This window comes from Gouania willdenowi, chromosome 3, assembly GCF_900634775.1.
Source record: "Gouania willdenowi chromosome 3, fGouWil2.1, whole genome shotgun sequence".
NCBI classification, from domain to species: Eukaryota; Metazoa; Chordata; class Actinopteri; order Blenniiformes; family Gobiesocidae; genus Gouania; species Gouania willdenowi.
The window spans coordinates 22,202,274-22,222,466 of NC_041046.1; the positions used below are offsets into that span (position 1 = coordinate 22,202,274).

General features: G+C 38.4%; 1 protein-coding gene across 1 annotated transcript; it reads right to left on the reverse strand.

Moving 5' to 3' along the window:
• Window positions 1-96: 96 nt before the first annotated feature.
• cnsta (consortin, connexin sorting protein a) lies at window positions 97-19,624 on the reverse strand. Its single transcript, XM_028442921.1, has 13 exons — window positions 19,478-19,624; window positions 17,225-17,310; window positions 15,462-15,860; window positions 12,305-12,918; window positions 9,842-9,872; window positions 8,755-8,841; window positions 7,069-7,150; window positions 6,299-6,320; window positions 6,103-6,142; window positions 5,378-5,940; window positions 4,749-4,943; window positions 3,260-3,413; window positions 97-3,175 (listed from the first exon to the last, which is right to left on the reverse strand). The coding sequence occupies exons 2-13, from the start codon at window positions 17,235-17,237 to the stop codon at window positions 2,967-2,969; spliced, it is 2,409 nt and encodes an 802-aa protein (XP_028298722.1). The 5' UTR covers window positions 17,238-17,310; window positions 19,478-19,624; the 3' UTR covers window positions 97-2,966.
• Window positions 19,625-20,193: the final 569 nt, after the last annotated feature.

Here is a 20,193-nt window from a genome sequence, read left to right on the forward strand (position 1 = left end):
TTGCAGAAGAGACACAATAAACGCTCAATCCAATTTTTTTTTTTTACATTTTTTAACACTTTACAACAGATACATTTTCCCAAATACAAATTACAAAGATTTGTATGTGATACCATTTATTTATTTATTTTTTAAATGAAGTGACAGGTCAATCAATCTGTTATTGTTTTTTTAATATTTTGTGTTATCTGTTAAACACAAATGAGTAACTTTAAATGTAATTCATAAAATATCAAAATACCATAAAGAACTCTGACAATCTTTGAGTGAAAAGGTGAGACTGACATCCGTTTCTACAAACAAAGGTTTCTGAGATTTTTTAGAACATAAAATATAGAAAAAAACCAAAAACAAGAGTGTTTGTTAGCATGAGTCAGAGAACGCTCATCATTTCTTTACACCAGTAATGAATGAGGTGAAAACCTTGATGATTCATTGCAATCAAGAAAAACAACTGAACCATAATCACTTAAAAACCCTTAATGTTATAAATAATTAAAACACATTTAAATAAGACCCATTGAAAAGGATTGCCATCTGAACCAGCCAGACGACATGTGCAAATAAAACTGATGAATCTCACACACTTTACAAACCAGAAACTCCCTAATCTCAAAGAAAATATTGCATTTAAACAAAAACAAAATAACAAAATGTCATATGAATCTGCATAGGTAAGGTAGGACAAGTTGAGTGGATGGTTTTACACAAGGTTTCTTTTTTCTTTTCTTTTTTCCAGTAAATAACTTTCAGTGATATTTCAGCATCCACTACAACAGAAAACACAGGGAAAGAGCACAAAACCAATACTTGCATTATTAAATCATGTAATACACCATAGATATAATAAAAACCCAAATTACTGGAAATTTTGAATTGCATTAACCATTAAAGTGAATAAAATAGGCTTTAGAGCATAGAAATGGGAGCTCAGGGGATGGTGTCATTTAAACTCTACTCTTCTACAACAGAAATGGAGACACAAAACAGACTTAGCTAATAGTGACACAGAAAAAAATACCCCTCCCCCCTGAAGGCCACATTTTCTCCCAATAGTCACAAACTACTGTGGATCAAATGAAAAACAATGATGTCATCAGTGAGGTGTCTTAAACACATCACTTTTACATTCCTACAACGCTGCACCTCAGTCTCAATCGGTTTTGCTGAAAACTGGTCTGCTTTTTTCTATGTACAACACAAATCATGTCAAATTTTTTAAACTTTTCACAAAATATGTGTTGTTTTTTGTTGTTGTACATATTTAGACATTCTTTTGACAGTTGTTACAATCTATGCATTAAACAAAGTTTCCATTTGAGGACCTGTAAATAATCAGAGGAGTAAATTGTGCTCGTTTCTGTCCAAGTCCATTTCTGCATTGAATCAACTGTGAGCACATGGTTTCGAACGAGATGGTTCCACTTGTTTTTGGGGGTGTACCTTAACAGTCTGACCTTGCACCTTGGCACACTGCAATATTAAAGCCACATTTTACTATCCAAAAGAAAATGTTCAAATCCATCCAGTCCAATTCAAAAACAGGGGATAAGGCAACAAGTCAGCATTGTGAATTGATTTAAAGAAAACTGCACACAGCAGTCAAAACATGCCAGGGTGATAAGCAAACGTCTACTTACAGCTGTCGTCATAAGAATAATTTTCTCACTATGAAGAAATGCAAATCTATTGAGAAGTGAAGACAAACTGTCTTTTGATAAAATGAAGGTTGCAGTAACTTCTCCGTACAATGAGACTGTGAATCTACAGGCATCTCAGGAATCATTTCCTTTAGCTTGAGAAACACTGATGCCAATAGTTGCAACACCGAAAAACTGCAGCTAATAAAAGTACATTAATGTCATTTTAGTGCAACAAAAGAAGCTTAAGCGGATCTGCATGACCAAAAACCTGGTTCTAGTTTGTAGATTAGTTGGAATTACTTTCTGCTGCCTCACAATTACATTGTGATTTGTTTTTCTAGACACTCAAACAAACCAGGGGGATAAAAAAAAAAGCAAACATATAATACACACCTAAATAATGTTACTGCAGTATGGGAAAAAAACAAAACATTTTTCATATCTGGCTGTGAGGGCTCATTGCTAATAGATGTTGACAAATCACTCCACTTTACACAGGTGCAGGGAAAAGATGTCCACATTGTGTATTGTCAACCAGCACACATAGAATCACTGATGAACTGCTGCTACTGCAGTCTGCCGTCACAGAAGCTGACAACAGTGAACATTCCACAGATATGATCGCTTGTCATCAGCAGCTTGATTAGAAAATACAAAACCAACTTCTACCACGCAGAAGTCTGAGGACACACAGATGCTTATTATTTTAAATGAATCCAAACATTCAGAAGTATTAAGACACGTAGTAAAACACTCAATGGTTTGTTCCTTAAAAAACAACAATAAAAAGTAACACCAGTTAATGCAGCAGTTTGTAAAACCCCAACTGTGGCCGTTTGATTTTGTGCAGTTCAAAGCAAACCCTACAAACTTTGTGTATTTTTACATTTTAACAACTTAAAACTGCTGTTACATCAATGTTATTCCTCATAAGAGTATCTTTTTACAATCTATGCGATTTTTATAACTCTTGCATTACAAAGCTTATTTGAGTCACATTCTGTATTTCTGATTCTATCTTTTGAGTGTTTGACTTGATGTGAGGCAGGGTTTGGACATAGTAATGTCTAATCCTCCACTAACTGCATCTCTTTTTAAATTCATGTTACATAAGAATGTCTGTCCAACGGCTGAGAGATTTCCATTTCCCCAGAACAATAAAACTTCAGGCGAGGAGGATCACATGTAACGACCATGTAGATGTTTTGCTACAGTAAAGTCACCATCATCTGACACCAGTACCTCAGAGAACGCTCTCTCAGAAGAATCAGGATATTGCAGTGACAGGCCAGTGGCTCCTGAGGGTTGTCGCTAACTTTTCTGCTATAATCCCAGAGCAAACCAGTGCTGGATCTGAGTTATCACGTGCTGTATCTGGCCAAAGTAGAAGTCTGCGTTTCTGGAGAAGTCCTGACAGACGGAGGACTGTGCATCACCAAAAGCACAGTACAAGGCAGTGCCACCAACGCTGATCACGACAGTCACCAGACAGAGGAGGAAGAGGAGCAGACAGGAGTCCGCACTGCCCAGATCTAAAGACGAGTCAAAGGGTGCATTAGAAAAAGGTTAAAGGAAGGAGTCTGTACTGCCGCCCACAATGGGGCACTGATACACACCTTGGTCATAGCCGTCATCTGCAACTTTGAAGCGTACTCGTCTTTTGGCCCTGGGTTTTTGAGGTTGCATTTCAAAAGTTGCGGGTGTGCTCACTGCGTCCTCGCAAACATTTCGCTTCTTCAATATGGAAACCAGTCCAGAGGCTGGAGACATCTGGAACAGACAATAAGATGCGCAGAATAGAAGAGCTTCTATTAATGGCTGGGAGTGCACTGTATCAGCCACTAGGTAGCAGCACACAAAGCCAATGGTTAGTCCTGTGTAACTGAAATATGAAAGTTTTATCTCTGTGGATGTCAGACACTACCAGGCAAAACATCCTCACATTATGCACATTGAAAGAGTTAGTTACTGTAACTGATTTAGACAACTACACATACGTACTAGCCTTTAACACCCTTTCACTCTTGTTCTATTTGTCTCTGAATTTTTATAACAGTGTAATTCATGTTTCCCATATATATATATATATATATATATATATATAAATCAAATCTACTTTACTTATACAGCGAAAATTACAACAAAGTCATCTTAACGCGCTTAACAAAATATAAAATTCATAGTAAGAAAGAAAGAACCCAACAAATCCACATGAACAAGCATTTAGCGACAGTGGGAAAAAAAACCTCCCTTTTAACAGGAATAAATCTCCAGCAGAACCAGGTTCAGAGGTGGCAGCCATCTGCTGTGACTGGTTGGGGTTAGTGTTGTAATTTTGAATATTTTTCTGTCATTTTGTCTGTTTTCGGGGTCACTTTGTGTATCGTTGCTTTCTGTATTTTCCTGTCGTTTTGTGTAATTTTGTTAACAATTCGTGTGTCTTTGGAGCTATTCTGTATTGTGTTGTTTTTTGGTGTATTTTTGGAATTTGGAAAAGCTTCATATTCCTTCGAACTTATTCCATCAGTCCATTTTCGGACCCACTTTGTCACGGAGGTCTGCCTGTGCCTATCTCCGGCTCACACGGGGCCTTCCAAATTCTTGAATTACAATTTTGGGGGATTTGCTCTGGGGGCTGCAAAAAATTAGACTGAGGGCCACAACTGGCTCCTGGGCCACCAGCTGCCCATTTCTGCAGTACAGTGATCTGAAACAGAGAACTACTATGACTACTTCCACTTTCCACTGTTGATGCAACAAATCTCTGGAGCAAATCTACATCCTGTGTGAACAGAAGACTGAGCGATAAAATGGCTTTCACATCACTAAATCCATACCATTAATATCTCAGTAATGGTTAAAGACTTTAGAGCTGTTTCCACATCATGATATCCTGTCTATATAAAGTTCTTAGGCCAAATTGACGTGGTGGCCATCTAATGGTCCAGTTATGGATAAGTGAGATCTGCTGTAGTGTTTTCAGATGATGTTACAAAAAGTTAATAATAAATCGATTAAAATTCAACACTGAAACAGGAAACAAACTATACTGGTAGAGGCACACCATCCTTTATGCTAACCAAGACACGTTCCCAGTGTACACACCTCCTCTATACTGATAAGTTTGGCCATGTTATCCAGTAAGGGAGCTTCTCTCATTACATCCTCGTCATAGTCCTCTTCCTCCTCTTCCTCCAGCAGTTCTTCCTCCAGCAGTTCTTCAGCCTGTGGGTCTTGCTGCCTTCCATTGAACTCATGCGAAATGGGAGCTTCTGGTTCTAAGCAGACGTCTGCACTCTCCTGCAGTAGCGATAAAAGACAATTATGACTTGACTTCTCAGTGCATAGCTATTGTTACTCTGCTTCCCTGTGGGTATTTATTTATCAACACAGATTCTAGCTTTAAAAGCTAAGGCAGGAGCAATGAAAGCTGCTTTGTTCTCTGTAGATTAATCTGATTTATGAGAATATGGTTTATTGATGCATACATACATAAATAAATAAACAAAATACTCACATCAGTAACAGTTCAAAAGCTGAGATAGAAACTGGAGCGTTTTAATAGAATCAAGGCTTGTATTAGTCACCATAAAGCATTCAAAACCACTAAAACTAAAAACTGTGATGCAAGTCTTGTTATGAGAGGCATGGTTTTCCTGATTGTTTCACTGAAATCAATTAAAACAAATTACTTTTACAGCTAAGGTAAGTGAAAACATGGAATAATATAGTACCGTATATACGTGGGTCTTGTGGCAAAGCTGGGTTTCTTTATCTTGCATCTCTTGATGTAACTCATCCTGGTGCAGCACTTGTAATTCTACAGCAGTTCCACTGACCAGTGTCTCTACTGGGAGAGCTTTCTTACAAAAAGAAGACTCTCTTTCCATGTTTTCCTCCTCTTCTTCTTCTTCTTCTTCTTCTTCATCTTCCATCTCTAAAGCCCCCACTGCCCCTTCCACATCCCTCTCCTCTTCGACGTCGGTCTCTGTTTTCTGGGCTGAATCTAAATCCTGTCCCTGCTGCTCTGCAGAGATGGACTGATCCATCCCTCCAGCTGTACAGGGGTGTAGACCATTTCCGATGACAGCAGTGGTGTGCCCCGCCCCTCCCTCTGCCTTTTCATGCTGGTTGACGGCCTCCTCTGCTAGAGCGCCACAAGAGACGCTGCCTGGGTCTTCCCTGTCCCGTCCTGAGTTCTCTGGGGAACTGGGCCTTTCAGAAGAGTTAATGGAGGGTATGACTGTCTTAGAGGACTCTTCTGCTCTGTGCTCCATTCCTTCTTCCACCTGATTGGCTGCATGAAAGGACATGGTAAAAGTTTTATGGGAAACGTAAAGTGCTGACTTTCGGGGAAAGCTCACACTTATGATAGTATTGATGCAAAAATATCCACAGCACACCTGAAAGTCTTATTTTTAGCATAATATTCCATTGGAAGCACATTGCGATTACTCACCTGCTTCAAACTTGGGTCTCAAAAAGTCAGGAGTCCTACACTGTATGCACATTAACACACATAGGAATAAATTATCATTCATACATTAATTACATACTTTAATGCAAATTGAGGTCCTGTGGCTCAGGGATTTGACTTTTTTGTTGATATTAGTAACTTAAATATTGTACCACATCCAAAGCTAAAAATAACTTACCTCAGCATCCCTTGTCCTCGGTCTATAATCAGAAAAAATAAAGAGATAAAAGGAGAGGGTGGGAGCTTCTAGTCAGTTCTTGGTTTGAGTAAATGAAAACGCAAAAGGTAGGTGACACTTTGCTTGATTTCTAATATTAGATCCAATACATTTCCCTGGTTATAACAACGTGTGTGTGTGTGTGTGTGTGTGTGTGTGTGTGTGTGTGTGTGTGTGTGTGTGTGTGTGTGTGTGTGTGTGTGTGTGTGTGTGTGTGTGTGTGTGTGTGTACTCAGGCTGAGCCAAATGAAACCTTAGCGGTGCAAGAGGCTCAAATATCTCAAAGTGCAGCAGTAGCCACTGAGGACCATATGCTTTTACCATCGTAGTGTGAGCCACACTGAGGTATACTAGCTCAAAGTAATACCAACAGATGCACACAGTTACACTGTGAGGCAGGGATTTCTACACAGAGTGCACGGGTGCTTGTCAAAGTGTGTGTGGCAAGTATAATCAACGTGTTTCATGTTCATTCAGATTCAGATTCAGAAGATTCATATATTCAAAATAGCTAAATTTGCTTGAATTGAAAATTCTATGACTCTGAATGTGTCAACATATGACAACACATCAATTGTATCATACAAATACACACCAAAAAGCACTGCAATATAGTAATGAGATCTACTTTAGGGCCCAGAACCAAAAATATTCGTAGTTTTCCTGATATTTCAACTCCCTCATTTATTCCACTGGATAACAGGAGCTAAAAAACACAAATATTGACTGACCGTGTGTGTGTCTGGCAGATGTTTTTAAGAGTATCCAGTTGTTGAGTTGTCAGATCAGGAGATGTCCTTCTACACTGACTCTCTGTGACAGAAACACAAGAATTAGACTCAGTCACGGTCCAATCTGAAAAAAGAAATCGAGCAGATTCAGGCAGGTGTGGGAAAAAAAATCTGTAAACTAAGACTGTTTGCAAAAACAACATTTCCAGCAGATGTTGGGGGATCTAGAATCATTTCTGGGGCATCTCCAGAGTTTCTTTGGCACACGTTAAAAAATGACACCATCTGAACTACCTCAGTCGGGTGCTAATCACTAATCCATAATTACTCCGCTAGCTTTAGGGAGACCCGGGTTTACTAAACTTTCTCCTTGTGGGGCAGATACATTTAAAAATTCCCAATAATAATAATAATAATCAACCACCAAGCTGCCAATTTAAATGTATGATTTAATAGATATAACAGCGGTTTACCCATTAGAATAAAAGAAAACAAGAGCTGCCAGATATTCACAGTTATCTGGATCAGTGATCCTTTAAAGTCAACACATTAAAGGCAACTAACCCAACATAACTTTGGTTAAATTTCATGAAGATCGGTTACCCACCGAGATATGATTTTTTTTTTTTTTACAATTTTGCCAATTATGAGATATAGGGCTTTTTTGATTTTTCAAACTGATCCAGAAGCAATATATTGATCCGGATCCCTCCAATTTGTAATGAATCTTCCATAGCGTAAGGTCTATCTTTGGTTAAAATTCTCTCTGAATGTATTAAGTACTTTTGGAGTAAGCCTGCTAACAGACAAACAAACAAATAAACGCAAATGAAAATATGACTTCCTTGGTGGAAGTAAAAAAACGTAAATCCTCTAAATCTGTTAATCCTGGATGAGTAATTAATTTGGTGTAACACACAGAGACAGATAAGCATTAAGAGATAACGGCCATTCCTGCAAATGAAGCAGAAGGTTTGGTCAAGATTTTCTTAATGTTAATAAATAAAAAAATAAAAGGGTTTAACCACAAAAGTACAACCAATATCATTAAGAACTATCCTAATAGTATGGAGTTTAAAAGTACAGAAATCCTCGAAGTGGCTGGGAATGAATCCTGATTCAAACATCATTGATTCAGTCCAGATAACAGAATGAGAAGGGTTTGAGGAGAGTTACTTCTACAGACGGACTCTGGTTAGTTCACCAAGCAGATGGAAAAACCTTCAAGCTGATTCCCTTTGAAAACTTTGCAGAGTGGATCTGATGCTGTTTGAAAGACTAAATGGGGCTCCATGTGTAGGCATGAGTTCTTTCAAAAGTTAAATATACAGCTTTTTCCCCACACCAGACACCACAGTAGCACATTACTACACATCTAAATGTAACTTTACAATATGTGCATAAGGAAACATTGAACAAGGATTATTGTACACTCATACTGTATGTATGTAGCTACTGCCTCCTCTCTGAGGCTAAAGTCGTTTGATGGAGTTGTGTTCTGCATGTGGGCAATGACAAAGATGACATTCAGTAATCTGGAGGCTTTACATATCAGCATAAACCGCTGAATGTAAGACTCCAACTACAGTTTGATTCTAAAATGTAAAGCAAACAAGGATCAAAGCTGATCATTTCTATTTTATATTCTATTCTTTGTTGTGTGTGCATCAGCGTGTTGTGTATTACCCCACTGCTCCTGGAGTGCATTCAGGTTGTCCAACACTCTTTGGTGATAAAGTCTTTCTAGTTGGATGCACCATAATGCCCGCTGGTCTGGATGCCACAGGTTAAGTAATCCATACACAGATACAAAGATAGAAAAAGCAGGACGTGCAAAAATTCTAAAAGCTTCAGCTTTCTACAAACAGAGTTGATACAGTTGAAAACATGAACAGATCATTTGTAAAAAAAAAAAAAAGGAAAGGAAATGAAGGCAGGAACTAGCATAAAGATAAATAAAACAGGACAAAGTGGTCCAGGATAAAGGCTCATGTTTATGGATATAAGCAGTCAAAGCACAATCCTCCTTTGACATAGTTCAATGCGTTCTCTCTTAACCCAACCCACTCTACACACATAGTTTACACTAACATATTCCTCACATACATATTCTCACTCATGCTCATTCCCCTGCTTGATCTTCTTTTCGTTTCTACTCACCAATATTTATTCATCAACCCATACTAGTGCTTACTATCTTAAATACATTTTCAAACCCTGTTATCTCACTTTATGTAAATGGTTAGTTTGGCACCATCTGTCATGATCACTAACGCTAACACCAGTTTTAAATACTTCTGTCCTGCTTTGTTACTTTGTCAATCATTCATCTTCTGTACGAGCATTATCCCGTACAGTAGACCAGGGTCTGCAGGTGCCACCAGTACTACCATAGGTATAACAATAAAACAAACACATTCACACACCCCTGTGTGCTTCACCCAGGGTCAGGGAGAAGTGCCCCCCACCGCACGCCTGTGATGTCCGCTTGATACTTTGCAAGACACCGATTCAAATACAATTATTCAGTCTATGTTCAGTTGTTCACATCAGATATTCTCTCCGATGCTGTCATTTTCTCTTCCACTCCCTTTTCTACAAACTCATTCATTCTGTTCTCTCCTGCTCCTTTTTTGAAGAATGACGCTAAAGCTGTAATCTAGACAAATGGAGACACTATGGAAAATTACAGTAAAAAATTAAATAATAAATAATAAATGTTGAAATATATCAATATAAATCTAAATACACACCAGGAGCGACATAAGGATACAGTCCTTCTGAATGACAAGAGCTTCAGCAATCTGCAGAGAAAACAAGAAATGACAACATTTACTAGCACCATGTCTGTTGCCTAAACAGCTTTAAGGGAACAACTCAGCGAAGGGCTAAAATCTTGCCGTAGTTCCTTTGCATCTCATCTGTGAAAAAGTTAAAAAAAAGTTGGGGGAGAAAACCATTTAGGAAAACAATGCTGCAGCTGTGTAACTGCAGCCTCAATGATCATTAACCAAAGCGGAGGAGAAAAAAAACCAGCAAGCTAATCGCTGAGAGGAAACACAGACGGGAGCTGTTGCAACAAGTCCAAAGAAGACTGACAGGGAAAGTGAGAATTTGAAGAGAAACAGCAGCTGAAAAAAGTGAAAGCCTACTACCTCTGTTCAGCAAGTGTCACTTTCAAGTTGTCCCACAGAATAAGAGAGTGCATGTGTGTGTGCATGGGGGGGAGGAGGGGGCTTATAGTTTGGAGGAGGAGGGAGAAACTCTAAAAGGTGGGTACGTACAAATTGCTTTTATATTCATGATGAAGCGAAGGTGGTGCCAACTTATTGACCTTTCTGAGTAATTGTACTGACGTGGTGGAGAGGTTATATAACTGTCACTTTTCTGTTATAATACAGGAATGCAGTGTACATTTTTAAACACAATATGCACCTAAACACACCACCAACGCACCTGAAATCCATAAAAACACATTGTGCTGCTTGTGAGCTCATTTATTTTTCTTGGGATCTTTTGTTGGACGTCTTTGCCTTTGGACTTTGATTTTTGCACTTGCTTATGTCATTGCTTACACGTTTTTTCTTCTCCCCGATCTGTGTTCGTAAAGTCATGTTAAAGGTACCGGTACATTTACGCACCATGGGCCTCTGCCTGGTGTCAAAGGCATTAATTATTATTGTAATTCATTAACAATCCAATTTCATTTATTGCTCATTATACCACAAACATAATTACATGATTACCATTGAGTAATAGCACTATTATTATTGTCTAAGGCATCATTTTGGCAGAACTGAAATTCAATTAATAAAGAGATTAAATGATCTATTAATCTACCAATTAATCAGAAAACATGTAATGTAATCTAATGAGGTCAAAATAGTTTAAATAAAAAAAAACTTCCTTTTTTTACATTACAAATAAACTTCTTTGTGTCAGTGTACAACCTGTATACTATGTGTCCAGTTTTTTTGGTGGGGAATATGCAAGTTAAATTGCCAGATCAATTTACAGCCCCGAAATGAAAACAGAAAAAGAAATGTTTCATATTGGAGTTTTTCCCTCATTGCAAGACCAATAATAATTCATTACGCAACACTGACCAGATTACTCATATTGCTTTTCAATTGAGCCTGCATTACAAAGATGTAGTCAACACAACTCACTGTTGACTGTTCCCATTACCTCAGCTCATATTATCAGATGAAAGTGAAATGCTGTGCTAGGGCTGGGCAAAAAAATCGATTCAATCGATTTATCAAATTTGTAGATAAAAACGATTTTTGTTTTGCAAAGTCGAATTAAAAAAATACATATATATATATAAACTTTTTTTTTTTCTTTTCCACCACAGTTTTTTTGGACTTTTTCGCGTTCCATCCTTGTGGGTTACCGTAGCATGATGTAAGCTAGCCCCCTCTTTGTTTACATGTGTTTACCCTTTGAGTAGGTTATATGTGTGCTACAGGCATGTTTAATTTTTATTCGCACTATGCCGAGATGCATGAGTTTATTATTTCTTTAATTGTAATGTTATATGTTATAGAATATGTAGTTATCTGATTTCTTAATCAGAAAATTTAAGCTACTGTGAAGTTGCTCTTGCACTTTTGCTTAAACCTGAGTTAAAGCTTGAAATTGTTGAATGACAGAGCCTCATTTACTTCTTATTTTGGGATTATTCTATGCATTTTAACTCTTGAGGACAATCACAGCAATACAGTTGCACTTTTGACAATATATCAGATGTATGCAGTCATATTTAAGTGCATTGGAAAAAAAATCAGAGATTCTTTTTTTAGGCAAAATCGCCCAGCCCTATGCTGTACTCAAAATCAGAAACTCATCCCCACAAACACACCATGAACATCTGCAGTAAGTAAAGGTCACGTGTGCTCAGTGGAGACATAAAACTGACAGGGGGAAAAAAAAAAAAAAAAAAAGACACACCTTGTCACATACGTGTTCAGTCACGCAAATTTGAGTGTATGAGGAAAAAAACAAGCTCATAGAAACTGACAGAGCGTGTACTTTTATAGAGTGTGTCTAGAAGACTCCCATGCCTGGGGTGCAGAGGAGTGTTCTGATTGGATGGTTGTGATGTAAGGATGGATGAATAAATAGTGAACTTTAATTTAACGAATTAAAAAGAACAAGAAAAAAGGCATTACATAGAAAAGTGAACATGGGAAATGATGAACACAGATTGCAGATGTAGATATGTAGATATTACCTGGTGAAGGTAATATGGGAGTTGGTGGTCATCTCCTCTTAGTGCGAGCTGCTCCAGAGACTCCAGCAGAGCAGAGCTTGGAATAGGTGTTGTGCTGCAGGTGGAGACTGGGGCAGACGTGGTCACTGGAGCAGATCTAATGTGTTCCCAGTTTGAAGGTACAGGTCCTGAGGTGGAGGAGGATTCTGTAATAATGGGGGTACATCCTGTGTTTAGGACTATTGTCTCTACTTCTGAGGTGATACCTCCTGCACATGAACCTTTAAACACTTGTGTTATGGAGGGTCCGCATTCAAAGGTGGGCTGTGTGTATGGGATCATTTTGTCAACCATGTCCGTACTTTGTGTAATACACTCTGAGGCAGCTGGGTCCATGTGGCTGAGCCTGTGGTCTGAGCCTGTGGTCTGAGAGCTTGAACATAAAGGCCCTTGGGTGGAGGCGGGTCCGTCTGTGCAGGTGATGGAGGTTGTTATGGGTGCAGGGTCAGAGGTGTGGACGTCAACATCTGCATCACTTTGGCTCGTTTCCACAGAGCTGGCCATTTTTATGGTGGGCGATGAGGGTTCCTGACTGGTCCCAGAGCTGAGAGGACACGAGGACTCCAACAGACTACCTGTAGAGGGGGAAAAAGACTGATCAGAGAGAACAAGAATTTACAAATAATAGAGAGAGACAATGGAGAGGACCTTAGTCTTGACTGGTTTCCCCCTCCTCCTCCTTCTTTCCCACTTTACCCATAATACCCCACCGTCTGATCGAGGCCCCCCCCTCGTTCCTGTTGTTCATGTGATCACAATGACATCAGCAGCGTCACAAACCATGACCTTAATCCAGATTGCTGACCACTCAAAGTCCAAGCATTACACTGGTGACTAAGCCCCACCATGAGTTCAGTGCTGCTTTTTTCTGTTTCACCAAATATGTTGTGCAATTGTACAGCTATCATGTATATGACAGGGGTGTGCTGATACAATACACATATTGTAGCCTTGCGTATTGGCCAATATCGATATTGGTCCGATGCCATATCAGCACAAATCATACACACTTTCATTACTTATTCTATAGTGTGGGATGTTAAAAAAAGGCTAGATCTAGTGATATTACTCAAACAAAAGACATTAATCAACAACAGTAGGTATGAGGAAAAACTGACCCATTTATTATTAACCAATGGGCTACATACGTTTTAACTTTAAACATAAGAACATCCTACAATTGAATAAAAATAAATAAAGATGAAAAATATTAAATAACCTCAATAAATCTACTAAAAACTGCTTATTTATCACAGTACGTATACGGACCGGCATCAATATCGGATCGGAACACCATTACTATAAAAGCCTTATTCTTCAAAGTTAGTATTGTGACTTTTTAATTTTTAGTTTATCCAAGAATGCCCAATCCATTCAACATTTTTCAAACATAATTTGACACATTTTTAGTTTATTTTTATAAATAACAGTCACCTTCTATTGAGTCAGAGAGTTTGCAAAGGGCCATAATAACATCTTATTGTGCCACCTACTGATGTGGAGAAGGATGTGTCAATGCTCAGTTATTAATACACAGGCCGTTGTGGCCTAAAGGTTAGAGAGGCAGGTTTCTAACCAGTCAGCTAACACAAACCAGCGGTAATTGGAAAACCCCACCTGTAACATCACATTCAACTGAGAGATACTCTCTTGGAGCTGTGCTGCAGTTAATCACTGCTTTTTAGGGAAATGGTGGAATGCAGATAATTCATAATGTAACGTATACAAAAATTAATTATCTGCAATGTCCTGTCACAAAGCCGAGTAAAACTCAGGCAGTTTTGACAGTAATAATAAAATGGTTTGGATTTAATTGTAATTACTGTACATATTTTGGGAACAAAATGAACAAAATGAATGATAGTTAATCTGACTAAATTAAATTGCATTACTTGTGAGTAAACATTTTTGGAAGTGGAAGCTAAAGTACGTCACTGTTTATTACTAGCCTGTACAAAGAAAACTGTTAGTTTTGCATTTTAAAAGAGATAAATAATTGTTATTATAGACGTGCCATATACAATAAAACTGTCAAAATAATAGTCAAACAAGGAACAACAGTAGGCCTAAAAGAACAAAAATAATCAATTAAATATTGAGCTCAACGCCTGCCTTTACAACGACATTCAGTCTGTTATTTACAACACTGTAAAAGTTTCTTGACAGAATAAAGTAAAGTGAGTGAAAGCAGAGCATGTTCTCTTTGTTGAGATACATAGTTTTATGAGGACCCAGGAGAAACTCCAAACAGATGCTAATGTTTATAGTTCATTGTGTAAATAATTAATAATAATATGAATATTTTGATGTTTTAGTGTTGTGCTGCCCCCACATGGTCAAGTACGAGAAATAAATGTGTGTTATGAGTTTGTCACACCACAGAAATGTGTCATTGACCACTGAGCCAAATTTAAGTATATAAAAATTAGGTCTCAAAATCATGGAAAAACAAGCACTTCTCTCTGTTCTGAGACGCTGGGGGCGTGTCAGTTAGACAAGATGGAACCACGCCCACACGCGGGAAGGGCACCGCCTCCTTGTACTGTGTCTATGGGCGAGAGTGTGAAATGTGAAAGCTCCTACAGCATCGATAGTGCTTGCAAAAGTCAGCAGAAAGGTCTGCTCCACCCAAGTCCGAATATGTGCATCTCAAAACCGAATATGTGCATGAGTCAAAACTCCGCCCGCTAGAGGCGTAAAAACAAAATTGCAGTGTATAAAAGTGCTCATTTGATGGAAAATGTGGCACCAGCTGACGTGTTTTATTCCCGAGTCCGAATATGTGGTTTGTTTTCGGCTAGGGGCCATATCGCGCCCGCTGGAGGCAGCGGAAGATTGGTGTGCTTCAGCAATCAGGTCGGGTTTATGCTAATGAGGGCTCCTTTACGTAATGAGGCTATCATTTTTGACCCGCCCATTAAATCCTGAACACAGAAATTTGAATCACAGTTTGTGAAGCCTAGCTGCACAATTACATTTGAAATGGTTGAGTGGCTTTTTACATGTTTTAAGGAATATATTTATGACCTATTTAATGTGTTTAGAAGAAAAGGTCAGAATTTGCTTTACACAGTCTTTAAAGATAACTGGTACCAGTGCAAGTCTTTCTGTATCCTACCTGTTTCTGAATAAGACGAGTCTGTCATTGGAGTGTCTGGAGACTGGCAGTGACTCAAGCAACTTGACTCTGATTCTTCCTCCTCCTCATCTTCCTTCATCACCTCATCAGTATCTTCATCCTCCTCCTCCTCTCCTCTTGGATCACTGTCTCCCACCTTCCTCTTCTCCACCTGTTCCCTGCTCCCATTGTTATTTGGGGACGATCTATGGATGAGGCCACACCTTCCTCCCTCCACAGCTCCTGAAGGAGGGAGGCCTTGTGTCTGTATGAGTGTGTTTGCCTCATTGAGGTTTTGAGTTTGGACAGTGAGAGCTGTGGAGTCCAGCAGGTTATCACAAAGACTGACTCCGCCCTCATGATCCTGTGACTTCATGCTGCCCTCCTTCTCAAGCTGACCTGAGGAAGAAAAGAAATACTTAAACTTGGAACTACTACCAGCAATAAAAACATCCTTTGATTTTTTTTCTCTCCATCATTACAGTCTAAAATCTAACTTCAGACATCCCCGGCAAGAAAACACAAACACCCACAAGAGTAGGGGTGGGAGAAACTATCAATCCATCAATGCATCATTCATCATTCAGACACGGTAATCGATAATCGATGCATACAATTCAAATAACGCATTTACACAAAATACTGTAGAAGGAATGTTAATGGGCATTTTGAAGCACTATGGTTGAGCTGCTTATAATCAACTGTACATAACAATATTTTACAGCAGTGTTTTTCAAACTTTTTTTTTAATCCAAGGTACATATTTTCATTGAAAAGAATCCCAAGGCACAACGCCAACCAAAAATGTTATAACATAATTAACACTGTAGCCTATTTTTAACAATATACAGTCATTCTTATCAAAGTGCCTTGAATAGGAATTAAACAAACACAAAGAAAAGTTTTGATATTTCATATTTCTTCTTTCTAATAAAAAGTGCAATCAACAATAGGCAGTCATTCTTAAAAAAATGTTTAATAGGAATTATTTAATTATTTTATTATCTTTCATACTTGATACACGTCATGTAAGTTTTAAAAAAACATTAAATATGATTAGAACTACAATTGAACTTTATTCTGTTAAATATTGTTTTGTTTATTTGTATTTTTTTCACATTATATAATTTTATAATGTATAATATATAAATAGATTATTATTATGTCTGTTCGCTTTGGGACGGGGAGGGGCCATTCTTTTTAATAAATTTATTTTCTTTAATCACAAATGAACAAGTTTTCAAAAATGTTTTTGATAATAATTACGTGAAATTGAATACTTTCCCACAGCATAACAGTCCTTCTGTCACGGCAGACAACTGTGCCATGGCACAGTGGTGGAAAAACCGTGGTTTAGAGCACCCTTTTTTGTTTTAAGTGTTTATGTATTGTATTGTATGTGTTACAAGCAAGGAAGCTGCTACTTTGTCACTTTACTGTGCAGCTCTAACTGAACAGTTTATACATTTCCTTTGCTGGTTTAATAAAAGGTAAAAGAGGTCAATTTTTCACCCGTCTGAATGCAAATGCTATGTTCTTAAAAACAGCAATTCATCAGTGAGAACGGTGAGACACGAATAAATGCTGTGAAAATGTGCATTGAGATGCATTGTTAATCAATTCATATTAAATCACAGTCCCTACAATCTTAATCCAATCATAAGGTTCCTAAAGTTTCCACCTCTGCACAAAAGCATTGCTAATAGTCAGCTGTTCTTTTCTTACATCAATCAAATTAAAAGGAAAGCTGGAATATTATTTACCATGATGATCCATTGGGCTCCACCGTAACACTCGACCATCCAGCTGGTGTGTATGTGCAGGCTGTGTGATGAGCTCTTAATGGAGCCTACATAGATAAGGAAGAGCAGGCGTCCATGAAGACAATAAGAATGGCCAACACTGGAGACGTTCAACTCTCAGTGAGTCAGCGAGGTACACAGAACAAGTTTAACATCATTCCCTTCCTTTAAAAAAAAAAACCCCAATGAACATTGATAGAATAAAGGAAGCTTCTGCATGAGTAGGAAACAACACGTGTGCTAAGAGCAGGTGTGCATACAACAAGTGGCATGCAATGATTAAATAATGGGAGGATTATGTAACCTAAACAAACACTTTACAGATTATATCAGATATAAGTGCTGATGACTGATTAATGCCCACTAACTCAACATGTAATAGTGCATAGAAATATGCATGCTTGAATAGAAAAGCTCAGCTAAAGACTGAGATCCATCACTTCATTACTTTTTATGTTTCGAAAAAAATATATAAACCACTTTTATAACTGGAATTAAATATCAGTTACAATGTCAACAGAACATGAACGATAACAGAAATATGTAGAAATATAACAAATTATAGAAGGATTTATAGCATGCAGATGGGAAATGGTGGTGATAATAAAGTGAAACCACAGAGAAGAACAGATCAAGTTACATTTTCAATTTCATTTAAGAACAACATGCGAGAGGATAAGACAGGATTTAAGCAAAGCAACTTTAACGAATATAGAAGGTGCTGAGGCCTTTTCTGGACTTCTACATATTGGCAGAGGTTACCGGTAAATAGGGTTGGGCACCGAGAACCGGTTCCAAATAGGAACCGGTTCCGTACGTCCGGTTCCAGAACCGTTACAAAAATGTTGGCATTCCGATTCTGTTTTTTTTATTCCTAAATCCCCGCACTAGTTTGTTTCCATGGCTTGCTCTGTTTGTTTCCGCAGGGTTTGTATAAGATGGGTTCAGAACGTGCCTGCAGTGTGTGTGCGTAAGCTTCATCCAGCCATCCATCCATCCATCCATCCATCCATCCATCCATCCATCCATCCATCCATCCTCTCCTCTTCTCAGTAAGTGGCAGCCTTACACCACATGGGACCATTAATAATAGAAGGAAAAAGAAGGGGCAAATGGAGAAGGATTTCAGCCAAAGACAAGAAGAACCAGTTGAAGGTCACATTTAGGACATGCAAGGACATAGATAGACCTAACTTACAGGCAGTGATATATTGAGTATGCTGTTTTTATCATGGGCTTTAGTCTGACTTAAAACATCCTAACTAAGCAAATGAATGATGGAGTTTGTAAAGTGTGTGCACTTGATGATAAATGAAAGGTGGGCCAGGTGAGGAGCAGATCAGGAGGTATCAGGTGCTCAGAAAACCCGCCGTACAAACCGACTAACCCAACACTGCATCGGTTTGATCGTCTACACCCACATTGTTTAAATGTCACCTAATGCCACCTAATTTGGTTATTGTCACACAAATAGGGAACAGCAAACCAAAACAAATGTACAAACAAAAATGCAATGTCAGCAGTACAACACTGGCACAGTCACACATTTGCTGTGTGTTTCCAGGTCAAATCAGAGGTTTAAAGGGGTACAAATTAATTCATTAAGGTTAATTACATGTGCTGTGTTTAACTAGTACATTTAATCTGCTGACTTTCATTGTTGTTCTGCATCTACTGGTATTCATGTTAAGTAGTGACGCACTTCCGCACTACCCAACCTACAGTACTGGTCATAACCTACAGATCATCATAACATGGCGATCTGGTATCTTTGAATGGTAATAATAATAATAATAATAATAATAATAATAATAATAATAATAATAATAATAATAAACTATTTATATGTATTAAGAGTCATGTCTTATCATGTGATAATATATTAAAGTTTTGCGAAAAAGGCTTCATTTGCATACATGCTACGTTAGACAGAGGACGTACCCGGAAGTCAGATACAAAATAAACCGGGGACCAGAACATTCATAACACCGGGTACTTTAGCAAATTGCTAGATACACTCGGCAGTAGGTAATAATCACTTTCACTATCTGTTCCAATAACAACACTGGTAGTACTGGTAATGTACCGTTTAGGATCCAGTGTTGCTAATGAGTGAACCAAGGCGAACACTAGTCGAGTAAAGCCGCCTGTGTGTGCACCCTCACCGCAAATAACATTTCCACAGCAAAAAAAGCATAAATCAATTGTACTTACTGTTAATGACGTATAATATTGAGCTACACAGACTGGGGTTTCAAACACCTCCACAGAGGTGTTGTTGTGAGCCATGGGTTTGTGTAGCTGCTGTCATCAGTTCTGACTCACATGAACCAGACCCAGCAACAAGATGCACTGCCGCCATCTTGTGTCTGCTCAGCATTACCACCAGGAGCAGGAGCAGGAGCAGGAGCAGGAGCAGGAGCAGGAGCAGGAGCAGGAGCAGGGGCAGGGGCAGGGGCAGGGGCAGGGGCAGGGGCAGGGGCAGGGGCAGGGGCAGCACCAGCGCACATCTATATTGTTACAACACTGAATTATAATGTTACTGACTAATCCTAATTGATCACTGTTGAACTTTTTTTTTTTTTTTTTTAAAACTCAAGCTCAACACTGCCCAACACAGTCATGGACAATTGACGGCTCAGGGGCCCTTCATTTAATTTTGTGTGGCTCCCAAAGAAAATACACAAAATGCCTACCAAAACAAAAAAAAACAAAAAAAGGTACAAAAAAATCAAGCAAAATGACTCAAAAAATACACAAAATTATAATTTAAAAGGCCCAAAATGACTACCAATAACACAAAATGACTAGCGTATTTTATCAATAAAATATGATATAAAGATCTGATCCAGATGAAACTCAAACGAGGGATGGAGGAAACAACCCAACATAACTTAGTCAAATTTCATAATATCGTTTGATTAAGAACC

What these genes read in the sequence shown, in the direction of transcription:
- cnsta (XM_028442921.1), bottom strand. An exon ending in GAGACCCAAGTTTGAAGCAG is followed by an intron (nt 5,941 to 6,102) that starts GTGAGTAATCGC and finishes CCTTTCATGCAG; the next exon opens with CCAATCAGGTGGAAGAAGGA. An exon ending in AGATGACGGCTATGACCAAG is followed by an intron (nt 3,176 to 3,259) that starts GTGTGTATCAGT and finishes ACTCGTCTTTAG; the next exon opens with ATCTGGGCAGTGCGGACTCC.